Raw genomic sequence first — 16,235 nt, forward strand, 5'->3', positions numbered from 1 at the left:
AAAAAAAATGTAACCCTAAGGCCCGAGGAAGGGCACATGCCCGAAACAAACTAGTGTTGCCTCTAAAAGTGTTTTGCTTACAACTCCAAGCCAACTTTTATAATTGTATTGCCTCATTAAAATCTGATTTGTTGATGTGTTTAGGAGATTACATTACATCTGTGATTTTCATGAAGATTGACCAATTGGATTAATATTAACCTTTTTTTCTAAAGGATTATTTTAGTAATAAGTATTTTGTGCAAATAAAGATTTTAACTCTTTTTGGAATTGTAAAGTTTTGTCATTATATCTTGAGATGTACGGTACATCATACTTATTCAAATATTTAATGCTTTGTTTGGGTTAAGTGGTATGTCCTGTTAAGGATGGTCTTTTTTTTCCCTTTGCATCAAAAAGGAGTGTTTTCCAATTAGTAGTAATACCAATATTACAGTACCTGACAAGATTGTTCTGCAATTCCCCTTCATCTATGCCTTGCTTTGTTTCAGTTCTTCACTTTTGAGCAATACAAGAAACTCCTGCTGCCGCTGTCTCTGTCACCTGCCTGGGTAAGTAAGCACTTGTCCTGCCCCTTCTTTGAGGTGTGAATATCATTTTATGCAGAGAACCAGCATTTTTGGTGTAGTAAAACGGGGAAAATAAAAACTCCTATTAAATAGCAGCACACATAGATAAAAAAAATAGATCTGATGTGTTTAGTTTTAACTTCTCAATCTTTTTTATGATCCCATGATTCATTTCCTGTCTTATACAGTAGTAAGTAAAAGAATGGGCATGACTAAAAAAGATAAAATGTGTCAAATACACTCATCACAAGTGAAATTGCAAGACCATGATGAAATGCACACAGCCATAAGCAAAGCACAGTGCTGCTGGAAAGGAGAGGGCAAATGATAACATTTTTGTACATATCGGTTCATGTGACACCCAGTGCAATTGTTTATGGTGACTGGCTATTCTGGGTGTCACTTGCCATTGCAGATGAGTCTTATCAAGCCATTGCCCATATTCAATTCACTTGTTTGCTTGCGTTTTCTCCAAGGGTATATTTTCACACTTAATCGATGAAAATGCCTTTAAAGACATCAGCAAACAAGAATATAGAAGAATTTTGAGTGTACTTTTTCACCTACTGTTTTGTTCTTTTTCAATTACGGCGTGCTGGATAGAATAATTTAAACAATATAAAAGATTATCAACTAGGAGAAAACTTTGGCGAAAAAGTGAATTGAATAAGTGCCATTATGTCTAAAATACTGGCAACAAAAGTGGTTACATCCCTATGTGAAGAAGGTCAAAATTCTTCCCAATTAGACCTTTTCCCTCCCCAGGTTCATCTGACTCATTAGTGTTACAAGGTGTTACAAGGCCTCAGGTGAGCGGGTGTGTTAAATTTGGTGTTATCGCTCTCACACTCGCTCATACTGGTCAATGGAAATTGGCTGATTTGTATATTGGTCTTTCCCTTCAGATACATGTCAGCGGCGCATCAGTGAGTTCATCTTTGGTTTGACCTCTGTAGATTAGTTTGCCTTAAATTTAATTTCAGATTAAACTCAATTTACCATTCTGCTAATAAAGCATAAAACCAATCAGATACAAGCTGAAAACAGTCTGATGTTAAAGTGGGATAAAACCCATACAGTTACCATATTTGCTTTTGTGCACAAGTAATATCGTCTGTCTACAAATTCCCAAAGTACGGTTTATCTGCTTTACTGCATAGCTGCTATATTTATATATTATACTGTATCCAGCGATCACTTCTCAGCTCTCTCTGGTTCTACAATGTGTGCAGTTCAGTGTCAGCACGCTTCTGGCTGTATACTATATGTAGCAGACAAAGGAATGTAAATAAAAAATGTTATCACCTTTTTCGGGTTGTGGCCAGAAGCTGCCCACTGAAGTAAGGAGCTTTCCACTGAAGAACAAAGTGCTGCGTTTAGTGTAATGGATAACAGAGGCAACAAAAGGATAAAATCAATTGTTAAAAAGTTTAAAAATGCTTTGGAGGCAGTTGGTGGACTTACCTCCTGTAAGCAGACACAACAAGCTGTGTATTCAAAAAACAAAGTAGATTTATTGGTACACTCCAGGGTGTATTCGCAACGCGTTTCACGGGTATATTCACGCTTCCTCAGGCAATAATTAACAGGAGTACACACAGTGCAGTCTTAAGGTCATGATACGCACCTCTGTGGCACGTATCGTGACCTTAAGACTGCACTGTGTGTACTTCTGTTAATTATTGCCTGAGGAAGTGGGAATATACCTGTAAAACGCGTTGCGAATACACCCTGGAGTGTACCAATAAATCTACTTTGTTTTTTGAATACACAGCTTGTTGTGTCTGCTTACAGGAGGTAAGTCCACCAACTGCCTCCAAAGCATTTTTAAACTTTTTAACAATTGATTTTATCCTTTTGGCACCTCTGTTATCCATTACACTAGACATAATATCCACCCCTGGTGGAGGGGGATACCCCTTGTTCTTCCTATCTACAGAGAGCAACTTCTTAACCCTGAGTGAGGACAGGACAATCTCCTCATCTGCCTATTACAGTGGTTGCCTGGAGGTAACCCTGGTTTGTGAGTATAACTTTGTACTCTTTTCTATTTTACCCATGTATTAGTACCTACTACACTATATTTGGCTCTCGGTTCTCTCTTTTTATATAAAGTGCTGTGTTTAACTGTTTGAATGCTGTTATGCTACAATTCTTTGTGGTAGTAGATTTTATGCTGTAAATAATCTTTTGAAACAAAGAGGAAATGCTGAGTTTTATACTACTTTAAATCCTATTTATGCCAAATATTTAGTTTGCTAGTACACTTCAAATTGTTTAGATATCCTGGGATTCTTGCTGTCACATTGGGCTGAATCTATTATTTTCATTTTAAGATTACTAAATAAAACACGTTACTGTCTATATGCTTAGATTAACTGTATTTTTCCATTTCTGTCTTCCATTCTCTGCATTTTAGGTGTTTGCCATAGCTGGGCTTGGATCAGGCTTAACAGAAGCCGTAGTGGTGAATCCGTTTGAGGTTGTAAAGGTCAGCCTACAAGCAAACCGTGATGCTTATAAGCAGGTAACACATTACAACTGATTGACTGTTGGCCAAAGTGATTGGCCAACAAAAATGTCATCTTTTTTTATTGGTCGATCATTAGAAGAGAGAAATAGTTTGTGCTTAAATGTGTCCATACATTACTCTCTTTTCCATCAAGTGATTAAGCGAACAAAGTAATTGGTTGATCAGTAACAGTGTGGTCGATCGAAAGTCTATTGACTAGTGCCCGCACACTGCAAGCAAGATCCTATACAATTCTCCTCCAGTAATGGAGCTGAACAATGTTGTACCTCTATGCTCTGAAACCAAAAATCGATTCTGTGTTGATCAGTGCAGTTGTGAATGGGAGCTGAAGTTGCTGTATCTTACAGTGTGCTCACAAACTGAAAATACTTTGCTCTTTCCCCAAGAATATGCTAAAGGATTGTGTCCCAGTCCAATGGTACATAGAAATATTACGCCTATGCTGAAATTCATACAAATCTTTTGTATAAGCCTACCATAAAAGCATCACTAATGTTGTTTTAAATGGGGAATGATAGTTAAAAAAAAAAAAAAGCTACAGCATTTTTCTTAAGCCATGAGCTGGAGTTGTTGCTGAGATTTTTGGACTGTCGAGTGGTTGAGTTGCCGATGTGTCAGTGGATAGTATGTTGTTATCATAGGACAGTAATAACTGAATTTCCGGGGCGGTATAATAATAGCTGGACCTTTGGAAGTAAATTGATTGCTGGAGTTGTTGTCTGCACTGGAAGCAGGAGTTGTGGTGATGGACACATTGAGAGTGGGTGTTATTGTGGAAGGACAGTGATTGGTTGGCCCCGGGGAACAGCAAACTGTATGGGCTTCTGCAAATAGAGCATTTAGCCCATGCCAAACACTTTTCTGCAACCGAGCAGAAAAGTATCAGTTCATGACGGTTCCTGTTGTTATGTTGTCGCATTACATTTTGAGACCCCTGGTGGTCATGGAACCAGGAGTTTTGATTGTCTGCGCACTGCCATTCATCTAAATGCGAGAAACATTTGAGCCTGGCGTTTGACGAGGATGGACGCCGGCAGAAGCTTGTGTGGACCAGCTTAAAACAGCTTGCAGCCTCCCAGTGCCCACAGCTTGGAGCCTAAACTTAAAAGTTTTATTTAGTAAAAATTAAATGTTGTCATTTTTAATCCACGTTTTCTTAATAACCAAATTAATGTTAAAGGGCACTATAAGAAAAGGTAGCTGAACTTAAAAGGAACCTAAAAAATAAAGCAGTTTAACTTATCTGGGGCTTCCTGCAGTCATCCTGTGCCCGTGCCATCCTTTCAGGACACTCCAGGCAGCAGCAGTGAGCCCCTCAAAGCTGGCCAACCGTGGCTGTTCACAGGGCACTGGGCATGCGCAGCCTGGGCCGCTGCGTACTGATCGCGCTCCCGTAGCCGGGAGCATTCTGCCCATACACAGTAGCAATTTAGGATTCAAAAGTCAGAGACTGAAATTATACATTTGTATTGCTGTAAAGGTGCCCATTAACAGTAAAAAATTTTCACCAAATATGATTTTTACAATCCAATTTTTATAGAAAATGCACCATTTATGAAGGCAATCGATAAGGAATGATTCTTTGGTCGATTGCTAAATAGGATAAAATCGATCGGAAAGTTGGATTTTATGATCGCATTTGAAGAAAGAATCAGTAAATGTGAACAATCGATAATTGCCTTCTGATTAGTTACGATCGTACAAATGGCATCGAAAGATAGCATTTATTGAAAAATGGTAACGTTAATGGGCACCTTTAGAAGAATGAATGATCATGTTGTACATGACTTTTGTATGAACTATTTTCTATACCATTGTGCTATCAAAATTGACTAACGTGCTTTAAAAGATTAATCTGGCCGGGAAGTTTGCTCTGCATGTATTGTGCTTTTCCAGCTGCATTGTTGATTTAGTTATATTGACTTTTTTCTTAAATGCCACTTGTTGATCCATCCAGCTTGGCTAATGCATTGGCTTTGACCAGGATGCAATAAACATGTATTTAGGTGAGAATGTAATATTAAAGTGTAACTGTCGGGCATAAAATCAAAAATCAATTCTTTATTTTCATCTAGCAAACAAGTAATAAGGATGCTAACCAGGCAATCCAAAAGTTAAAAATCACTATTACTTTTCTTGTTGATAAATGATTATTCCCCAGTTTACCTGACTCTTATTTGGTACATTGCTGCACATAGGAAGCTGCAGGGCATGCTGGGTTGTCCTTTTTTGCTTCTCTACTTCCCCTCAGACTTAAAGGGACACTGAGGAGTGTGCGAATTTAAAAGAACACACTTACGTGTGGCTTCTTCCAGCTCACCATAGGCGGCGAGGTCCCTGGGCGTCCTCCTGGCTCCTCTCCCTCAGCCTCCACCGGCCCCCGTCACCGGCGACACCAGTGAATGACGCATGGCGTCATCACCCCGGTCGCTTTGCATCATCACGGCGGCCGGCGTGACAGGTCTGCGCATGGGCGTTTTCTCCGCCGTGATGACGCGAAGCGCCCAGCATGATGATGCCATGCGTAATTAACCAGGAAGAGCTGGCCCGACACCTGACCCAGGTGACGCCGGTAACTGGGGCCGGCGGAGGCCGAGGGAGAGGAGCCAGGAGGACGCCAATGGACCTCGCTGCCTACAGTGAGCTGGAAGAAGCCACAGGTAAGTGTATTCTTTTAAATTCGGGCACTGCTCGGGATCCCTTTAACTAATGCAGTCTGATTCGCTGAAGCCTCTTTCCCTCCTGTTTTCCCCTGCCACACCTCTGTTCCTCTCTGATTGGCCAATATTTCTCATGCTGAGCCAATGCCCTTTCTATTGCAGAGCTGGATGGAAGTGCCTGAAGACTGTGAGGAGGGCAGCCAATGCATACACAATCAGGCAGATGAGAGTAAGGGAGGAAATGACATAAGAATTGGCTTCAAGATAGACACAGTCAAAATGGAGAATCCTAAGAAGGATTTTCTCTTTTTTTTAATATAGAGAAATCACTAAAATCTAAATGTGGACAGTGCAATACATATGTAAGTAGAGCAAGTATTTATCTACTTATATAGGTGTTTTGGGTTTTTTTATTAGAAAATATGGATAACCACTTTGTTTAAAAGCAGAGCCTGGCAAGTGGAGCCCAACAAAATCAGAGGTTGTACCAAAATAATATTGACTTGCCACCACCAGTGACTTATATGCCCATGGTTGAGGTATCCCAGATAAAAATATACCTTGAGAGATTATATTTGATGGCTGAGGGGCAATGGCTCCAGTTCTCTTCAAAGTGGAATTAAAGTCTGGCAGAGCATACAATACAAACCCTTTTTCATTGCCCATATAGGTTTTCTACCTGCCAGTGGATCACATCTCATTAAAGAGTAACTGTCAGGCAAAAACAAGTAATTTTTATCTATGTAATAAAGTAACAGAGGTGCCAGTAGAATAAAAAAAGGACCGTTTTAAAATCGGTAAGACACGGGGGGCAAGGGTGGACTTACCTCCCCAATCATTCAAGCAATACCACTGTGATCAAATGTATAAAAAGCATTTAATCTGTACTCCAAAAACCAAATTGTTTGGTTTTTGGAGTACAGATTAAATGCTTTTTATACATTTGATCACAGTGGTATTGTTTGAATGATTGGGGAGGTAAGTCCACCCTTGCCCCCCGTGTCTTACCGATTTTAAAACGGTCCTTTTTTTATTCTACTGGCGCCTCTGTTACTTTATTACATAGGTTCTCAACGTGTGGTACGCGTACCCCAGGGGGTACTTCTGATGGTTCCAGGGGGTACTCGGGCTTGATATACTTAACCAAGAATAACAACTTTAGAGTTTTAGAAAATGATAAATCTTATTTAATCAACACCAAATCAGTAATTTAGCGAATTTAAAAGCAATACTAAATGATTGGAAATTGTTTAGAACCAATTATAATGTACTATGATTAAATATATATTTGTCAAGGGGTACTTGTGATAATGTTTACTATGCCAGGGGGTACTTGGTGAGTACAGGGATTTAAAAGAGGTACATATCAATAAAATGTTGAGAAACACTGCTATATTACATATTGTTATCCACCCGGTGGATGGGTGTGGACACCCACTCTATTTTTCTACTACAGAGAGCGACTTCTTAACCTGAGTGGGGACAGGGTTAATATCCCCATATGCGTCCATAGTGGTTGCCTGAATTTCGGCAACCCATGTTTGTGAGTATATATCTCTCATTTTTTTACTTAAACCACATCCATCATCAATAATACACTATTGGGGGCTCCCGTCTCAATTTTTTGTCTCCTTACATAATTTTTATCTATGTTCCCCTGTGTTAAACAGTGTGGAAGGAAGCCAAATATCAATACTGAAGTAAAAAAAACTCTCTTACTTTATTGTGGGCTGAATAGCAGCCTTCCTTATCTCCAGGCTGTTTAGGAGGACACATCAGACTGAAAAAGCCGCAGTCAGCCTGCAAAGCAGTATGGGAAGGTCTTACTTCCTCTCTACTGCTCTCCGTGCACCACCCCTTCATTTCCCTATCCAGCCCTGCTGCAGCCTCATTGGCTGGTCCCTCTCGACTCCTTCCCTCCCCATCCAGACACCCTGAGTGACAGCTGCAGGCCGTCGGCAACCCCCCCCCCCCCCGCGAGTGACACCCGCGATCATCGGCACACCCCCGTCCCCTCCCCCCCCCGCGAGTGACACCCGCGATCGCCTACCCCAGAGACCCCCGCCCCCCCCCCCCCCCCCCGCGAGTGACACCCGCGATCGTCGGCACATCCCCCCCCGCGAGTGACACCCGCGATCGTCGGCACACCCAAAACCCACCCACCCCCCCGGAGTGACACCCGCGAACGTCGGCACATACACCCCCCCCCCCCCCGCGAGGTAACACCCGCGATCGTCGGCAAACCCAACCCCCCGGAGTGACACCCGCGAACGTCGGCACATACCCCCCCCCCCCCGCGAGTAACACCCGCGATCGTCGGCATACCCCCCACCCCCCCCCCCCTTTTCCCCGCGAGTTACACCCGCAAACCGATCGCCCGCAAACGGACCGACATCGCAATCGCCCACAAACCGACCGACATCGCAATCTCCGGCAAAACGACCAACATCGTAATCGCCCGCAAAACGACCGACTTTGCAATCGCAAGCAAAACGATCGCAATCGCTCGCAAAACGACTGACATCGCAATCGCAAGCAAAACGACCGACATCGCAATCACCCGCAAACCGACCGACATCGCAATCTCCGGCAAAACGACCAACATCGCAATCGCCCGCAAAACGACCGACTTAGCAATCGCAAGCAAAACGACCGACATCGCAATCGCAAGCAAAACGACCGACATCGCAATCGCAAGCAAAACGACCGACATCGCAATCGCAAGCAAACCGACCGACATCGCAATCTCCGGCAAAACGACCAACATCGTAATCGCCCGCAAAATGACCGACTTCGCAATCGCAAGCAAAACGACCGACATCGCAATCGCTCGCAAAACGACTGACATCTCAATCGCAAGCAAACCGACCGACATCGCAATCGCAAGCAAAACAACTGACTTCGCAATCGGCCACAAAAACGACTGACTTCGCAAAATCGGCCGCAAAACGACCGACTTTGCAATCGCAAGCAAAACGACCGACATTGCAAGCAAAAGGACAGACATCGCAATCGTTCGCAAAACGACTGACATCGCAATCGCAAGCAAAACGACCGACATCGCAATCGCAAGCAAAATGACTGACATCGCAATTGCAAGCAAAACGACTGACATCGCACATCGCAGTCGCAAGCAAAACGACCGACATCGCAATCGCAAGCAGAACGATCGACATCGCAAAACGACTGACTTCGCAATCGGCCGCAAAACGACCGACATCGCAATTGCAAGCAAAACGACCGACATCGCAATCGCCCGCAAAACGACCGACATCGCAACCGCCCGCAAATTGAATGACATCGCAATCATCCGCAACCTCCCGCGACTGACAACGCAATCGCTCGCACAGCTCCCCCCACCCCAACTGACAGCGAGATCGCACGCAACCCAGACATGATCGCTCCCCGCTGAGTGCCTAATACACACGATGCATTTTCCCGCTCGATCCGCGGATCGATTAGATTATTTCCAACATGCTCTAATCGGATTTCGATCATTCCTGCCGTCGATTTGGCATAATTAACATGTTGGAAATAATGGAATCGATCCCGATTGACCCGCGGATCGAGCGGGAAAACGCATCTTGTGTACCGAGCATGGTAGTACAGAGACTGGTAGGAGTGTCTGAGGGCTGGGACTTGGGAGGGCTAATGTATAATTAATCAGGAAGCAGGGTAAGGGAGGATATGACATCACAATTGGCTTCAGACAAGACAGACAAACATGGAACCTGCCATGAGCTGTCAGGAGCATCATTCTCTGCATATACTACATAAAAATTCTGTGAAATACAAACGTGGACAGTGAAATGCATATGTAATGTAAGTACAGCCAGTATTTAGCTACTGATATATGTGTTTTTTGTCTCTGAGACCCTATACCTAACAGCTCCTCATTAATGTAAAAAATAAAATACAATTTCTAGTTAATGTTAGTGGCAGCCACTTGCATTTGTATGTCATCTCCTGGGCAGCGACTTACACATCAGAGGTAGCTGGGAATAAAAGGGAAATAATGTTACCTGTTAATTAGCATATTAGCATATCTGTCACAAACAAGTCAATCAGGTAACCTTCCTCCTTCATTTACATACCAAATATAAGGGTCTCCTACCAGATTTATCAAAGTAGAGTTGTGTAAATGAAAGGGTAAAGAGATGGGCACCTTCCACTTCCAGAGATGCTTTGTGTCATATCTGTGCCATAGTGCAGGTCACACACCATGTTAGATCTTGTGCACTGGTACCATCACTAGAACCTTGCCCGTGTGGAACAATGGCTGTTTCACTTTTTTTTTTTAACAACCAAAAGTGTTTATTTGAACGTTTCACATCTCTACCTAAGCTTGGTCACGTCGTAGTCTGCCAGGTGTATATGATGATATGTGACACAGCGGCATGAGGAGCAATATTGCCAGCATGTGGCCTAGCAATATGAGGCCTATTGTAAGAGTATTGTGACCATCAGGGCCGGATTTGTACTCTTTATCGCCCAAGACCACTGTTAGTAGCTGCCCCCTTTAGTATAGATAGCCAGATGACACTTCCCCCTCCATCCAGTATAGGTTGCCAGATGACCCTCCCCCCCCCCTTCCTCTTCCAGTGTAGGGTTAGAGCTGTATGCGGCTGAGGGACCGGGAGAGGAGCCAGGACCATGCCGGGGGACCTCCCGACCTATGGTGGGCTGCAGGAAGCCCCAGGTAAGTACCAATTTCCTTTATTTGGTTAAGCTCGGAGTCTCTTGAACAAAGAGGAAAGCGTTGTGTGGGTATAAGGCATAGAACAAATAATGTTCACAAAAACTGACATTTTTACTGAAGTGTTTTAAAAAAATTATTAACACCACTGAAGGCTTTAAGTTTATAAAACGAATGGTCACCTGTTAGGCCTGTGAATGAAAGCACTACAGTATGTCTTGGGAATTTGTAGACGGTGAACAGAGGCGCCAACAGGATAAAATATGCTAAAGACTTTAACATTTTCAAGGGAGGAAGTGGTGGACCTACCTCCCCAAAGTAGACATGAAACTGTCGATTTTCAAACAGATCAATTTATTCAAATACTCCAAGCATACAAAGCAACGCGTATCGCAGGTATATTCCTGCTTCTTCAGGCAATAATAAGGAGTAGTATACAACAGTGTAGTCTCTAGATAACGCTAAGCGCCTCTGAGGATACACTGTTGTATCCTCCTCCTTATTATTGCCTGAGGAATCAGGAATATACATGCGAAACGCGTTGCTTTGTATGTTTAGAGTATTTGGATAAATTGATCTGTTTGAAAATCGACAGTTTCATGTCTACTTGGGGAGGTAGGTCCACCACTTCCTCCCCTAAAAATTTTAAAGTTTTTAGCATATTTTATCCTGTTGGCGCCTCTGTTCACCGTCTACAAATACCCCTGGTGGAGGGGTTTATACTGTACCCTTATTTTTCCGATCTACAGAGAGCAACATCTTAATCCTGAGTGGGGTCAGGTCTAATCTCCTCACCTGCATTTACAGTTGTTGCCTATACAGTAACCCTGGTTTGTGAGTATATTGTTTACTTACCTTATATTTACCCGTTCATTTTACATACTACACTATATTGGGCTCTCAGTGTCCCCTTTCTCTCTCTGTCTTGTGAATGTGCATTTTAACGGTGCACACCTGGAAATAATAAAATGATAAACAAATAGCAATAACTCCATATCTTTTGACAATCCATTATTTATAAATGAGCCCAAGTGCTGATCTTGTCTTAACATTAAGCGTATGCCGCTTCACTGACATTATTACATTTGTTTCTGAAATCTGTGATGTCCCAATGGAAGACTGAGTGGCACTTGTGGTGTTTATTTTGCTACTTAGAGCCCGTGAGTATATTATTATCTTGGCAGTTGACAGACAGGCAGTGAAGCTATTATTCTATAGGCTTATTGAAAATCTAATGAGGCTCACACAGTTCTGGCAGCTTGTATAGACAGTAGCTGGGATATGACAAGAATTCTTATGTTACTTTAAAGAGGAACTCCAGTGAAAAGAATGTAATAAAAAAAGTGCTTCATTTTTACAATAATTATGTACCGATAATTGGTATAGTCAGTGTTTGCCCATTGTAAAATCTTTTCTCTCCCTGATTTACATTCTGACATTTATCACATGGTGACATTTTTACTGCTGGCAGGTGATGTCACTGGAAGGAGATGCTGTTGTTTTTTTGGGAAATAGCCATAAACAGCTGTTATTCCCACAGTGCGACAAGACTCCCACAGTGTAATGTCAGAACCATGGTCATTGCATCACACTTTGGGAGGGGTTTCACCACAATATCAGCCATAGAGAGCCCCCTGATGATCCGTTTGTGGAAAGGAGAAGATTTCTCATGGGAAAGGGGGTATCAGCTCCTGATTGGGATGAAGTTCAATTCTTGGCCAAAACTGTAGCAAAACAGCTGTAGTTAGTAGTAGCAAGATTGCTTAAAGTATTAACTCTTGAAGAGGAACTGTAGTGAAAATAACGTATCAAATAAAATTGCTTAATTTTTGTTTACAATAATAATTTATAAAGGTTTTACTCAAGTTTGCCCATTGTAAAATCTTTCCTTGCCCTAATTTACATTCTGAAATTTACAGTATCACAAGTGGCGACATTTTTAGTCCTGCCAGGTAATGTGTGTGCATGGAACTCTCTGTAAACTACTTGGCAGTTGAAAACAGCCGTTATTTCCCACAATGCAATGAGGTTCACAGACAAGAACTGTCAGGTCCATATTCCTGACATCACACTGTGGGAGGGGTTTCACCACAGTATCAGCTATACAGATGTCACTGATGATCGGTTTGAGAAAAAGGTAAAGATTTCTGTTGGGAAAGGGAGGATCAGCCACTGATTGGGATGAAGTTCAATCCAAGGTTAAAGTTCCCCTTTAAAGAGGAGCTGTTAGGTATAGGGTCTCAGAGAAAAAAAACACATATATCAGTAGCTAAATATTGGCTGTACTTACATTACATATGCATTTCACTGTTCACATTTGGATGTCACAGAATGTTTATATAGTATTTGCAGAGATTTATGTTCCTGACAGTTCATGGCAGGTTCCATCTTTGACTGTCTTGTCTGAAGCTAATTGTGATGTAATATCCTTCCTTACCCTGCTTCCTTATTGATGATTCTTTAGCCCTCCCAAGTCCCAGCCCTCAGACACTCCCACCAGTCTCTGGTCTACCAGGGGCATATTGTCTGTTACTCAGGGGGGTGCAGGTGATCGTGCTGTCAGAGGTGAGCCGTTTTAGTTCTATACTGGGAAGTCCAGATTTTTTCAATGATTTGGATGATTCAAATCGGATCATTGAAAAGATCCAGATCTTTGAACCGAATCTTTGAATTATTTGCAGCAGAGTGAGAGGTGTAGGAGAATGAGGGCCCATTGAGGGTGCTAATGGGGAAGGGAGAGATGCAGCAGGAAGATTGTGCTTGTGCACAGAAGCTGCAGTTCCTGTTTTTTCCAGACATCCACTGTGAACCGAATCTCGGATGATTCGACTCGTTCATGATCTGGACAACACTACAGTGCAGTGAATATTAATTAGCCATGTGGCTAGAAACAATAGCGGACTCTCCCCTTACTGAGCATGTGCAAGCAGTGTAACACAGCAAAGTACCAGTATAACGCACAGCATGCTGCACTTTCATTGAATGTGCAGCCTTATACTCTAACACAATGTGTGCACTGTGAACAGCACATTGATTTTTCAGTGCTGTGAGTTGGGCTGCGTTACAGGCTGCTGTAACGTGCGCCTGTAACGTCCCACTGTTAAAGCAGCTTTAGGGCGGGATAGGGAAATGAAGGGGAGGACCAGTGCAGTGGAGAGGAAAAAAACCCTCCCAGCATGCTCTGCACCTTCTGTTATGCGGCCTGCGGCCTCCTTAGCAGCCTGGGGATAAAGAGGATTGCTATTCAGCCAACAAAAAACTAAGACAGATTTTTAACTTCAGTATTGCTTTTTTGGCTTCCTTCCAAACTGTTTAACACAGGAGAATAGAGATTTAAATTAGCTTTTTTTGCCTAACAGTTACTCTTTAAGAAGCCGTAGTTTTTAGAGATATTGTCAATAAGTACCTTTTTTAAACTTGCCTATTACAGTTGTCCAGGGACATGGCACTATGTATTTATATTTATTACAAAAGTTAATATTAGCTTCAAGCCAAGTTCATAGTGGGATGTTTGCATTGTGTTCCCTATGTAACAGGAATGCAACACAATGCATTGAAAAAGTCGTACAGCAGGTTCCGGAAATATTGCATCGCATACAGTAAAGCAAGCAGTCCATTAAAAGCATACTTCACTTTTACTATTAACACGTGCGTTTTGGGGATCATTACTATACCGCACGACGTTCTACTGCAACATACCTGCCACACTGTGAACATGGCTGTTGGAGGAACATTGCCTTGTGCCATCCTTACAAAGTGGCTGTTATGCTGCACCACAATACACCGCTGTGAACGAGACCTTGCTGACTAATATGCAATAGGTTAGATACAAACAAGGAGATAGGCAACCCTCCCTGGGTGACCCCATATAAACCCTCTTTTTGAAGCCCTCTGAGTTGTTGTGGTCATTAATCATCCAGCATTGCCTCATTATGTCTATATTTATATAGGCCCTTTCTTCCTCTTGTGCTGTAGATGAGTGGGTCTTGTCCCCCTACTACCTATGCAACAGTACAGCAAACTTTCTACAAAATGTATACCTGCTTTCATTGTCAGTTTAATTGCCCAGAACTTCAGGATGGAAAGGAAAGCAGGGCATCCAAATGAAGCTGGTCGATCCAATAACTAAAATGTTGGCTCTGGATTAGTGTGTAGCACTGGGTGCTCCATTTATTTGTTTGGAAGGGCAGGGGCAGCCCCGGCTTAAGGGCCCTTTCACACCGGGGTGGTGCGGTGTGGCCCGGTCTAACATTGTATTCCCCAAAAGCCTGTTTCTGGCAGTGCGATGCGGTGCAACGGAAGCTGCATTGCTGCAGCCAGTTTACAGTGTGAAACCGGCCTAAATCAACAGTTCTGGATCCCAGTGGCATAGGATTCACAATTGTGACAGTGCCCCTTGCTGCTGGGAGCCTGCAAGGCCATCTTCTGTAACCATGTACAGTGTACAGTGCTGTCATTATGCACTCACCTAGGTCTCACTACCTACAATGAAAGCCCACTTCTCCTTAATATAAAAAATACTGCTCAAGAGGGGCCTGCCTCTTGTCCCACCCATGTCTGCCCCCTCCTCTGGCTCTCTGTACCTGGAGAGGCTTCCTGTTCTGACAGTCCTTCTCTTGCTCCTTGCATATTCAGGGGCACTGTTCCACATATAACACTGGCCTTTAAGTGACTGACGATAAATTTGACTAAAGACTGGTCCTTTAATCCCAGATAAACCCACATTAGAATGTGCCTTTGTAAAATTTGGGGTTAGTTGGGCTTTTAGGTGGTTAGATCCATGCCAGTGCAGTATAAACAGATAGATAGGTAGGTAGATAGATAGATAGATAGATAGATAGATAGATAGATAGGATGTATGGTACTTCCCTCAAGGTTACCTTAGCTGATAATGAAAACTGGTTCAGTAAAGCATTTATGCACTGCATCCATACTGCCTCTGCTTCTGGTTCCATATGGGCAGTCCTAATGGAGACTTGGTGGCATTGCCTACAAGCTGCCTTTATGGTTTATTAAACCCCCATGAACAGTGTTGCCAGAAGGATCCAGTTTGCAATCTTCCCGAACACAGTGGAAAGAAGCCATAAAGGAATGGTTCCCTTTATGTTATCTATGCTGAATACAGCCAAAACTAGAAGGCATGTGGGTACTGTGAGATCTTCCATGTAGTCTACAGCTATATGGAAATGCTTGCATGAATAACACTTTTGCATCCCTTCTAGTGGCATAAGGATCACCATAACAGCCATAGCAGCTGCTATGGGTCCCGTAGCTGGGGGGGGGGGGGGGGGGGGCAGTGGTCTTAGCTGGCATTAAGGTGTCTGCTGTGGGCCGTCTGAATTGCAGAGTGTCAGCAAAGGAGTGCTGGAGGGAAGTAACATACTTCTCCAAAATCCACCAAGGATCTTTGTTACTTGAAGCATCTTTGTATCCATGACTAAATCACCCTTTCTGATATGATATATGGTATGAGGGGCACTGAGATCATAGAGACTCTGACACTACGAAGAAAGTAGATCATCAGTGGAGCCCAGAAAGGTTTGTTACTTCTCTCCAGCACTCTTCTGCTGATACTCTGCATATGCATATGGGGGGTAAGGGGCAGCTACTGATACTCTGTGGGGTTTATCTGAATACCTATGCTTTATGGGAGCTAATCTGGCTACCTATACTTTAGGGGGGCTAATTAGGCTAACTATACTGGGGGCCTCTCTGGTTACCCATACTGTGGGGGGTACCTCTAGCTACTTATACTGTGTCTTATACTGGGGACTTGT

At 43.0% G+C, this 16,235-nt stretch overlaps 1 protein-coding gene and 1 long non-coding RNA gene across 2 annotated transcripts in view; one reads left to right on the forward strand and one right to left on the reverse strand.

Annotated features, from left to right (window-relative positions):
- Positions 1-16,235, forward strand: part of SLC25A21 (solute carrier family 25 member 21) — a 485,336-nt gene that overhangs the window by 391,704 nt on the left and 77,397 nt on the right. The window contains exons 6-7 of the mRNA XM_068251900.1: positions 492-551; positions 2,989-3,096. Of these exons, the coding sequence (XP_068108001.1) occupies positions 492-551; positions 2,989-3,096 (168 nt within the window). The remainder of the gene's footprint in view (positions 1-491; positions 552-2,988; positions 3,097-16,235) is intronic.
- Positions 1-16,235, reverse strand: part of LOC137532964 (uncharacterized) — a 58,938-nt gene that overhangs the window by 11,082 nt on the left and 31,621 nt on the right. The window lies entirely within an intron of this gene.

The sequence above is a fragment of the Hyperolius riggenbachi genome, chromosome 9, assembly GCF_040937935.1.
Source record: "Hyperolius riggenbachi isolate aHypRig1 chromosome 9, aHypRig1.pri, whole genome shotgun sequence".
NCBI lineage: Eukaryota > Metazoa > Chordata > Amphibia > Anura > Hyperoliidae > Hyperolius > Hyperolius riggenbachi.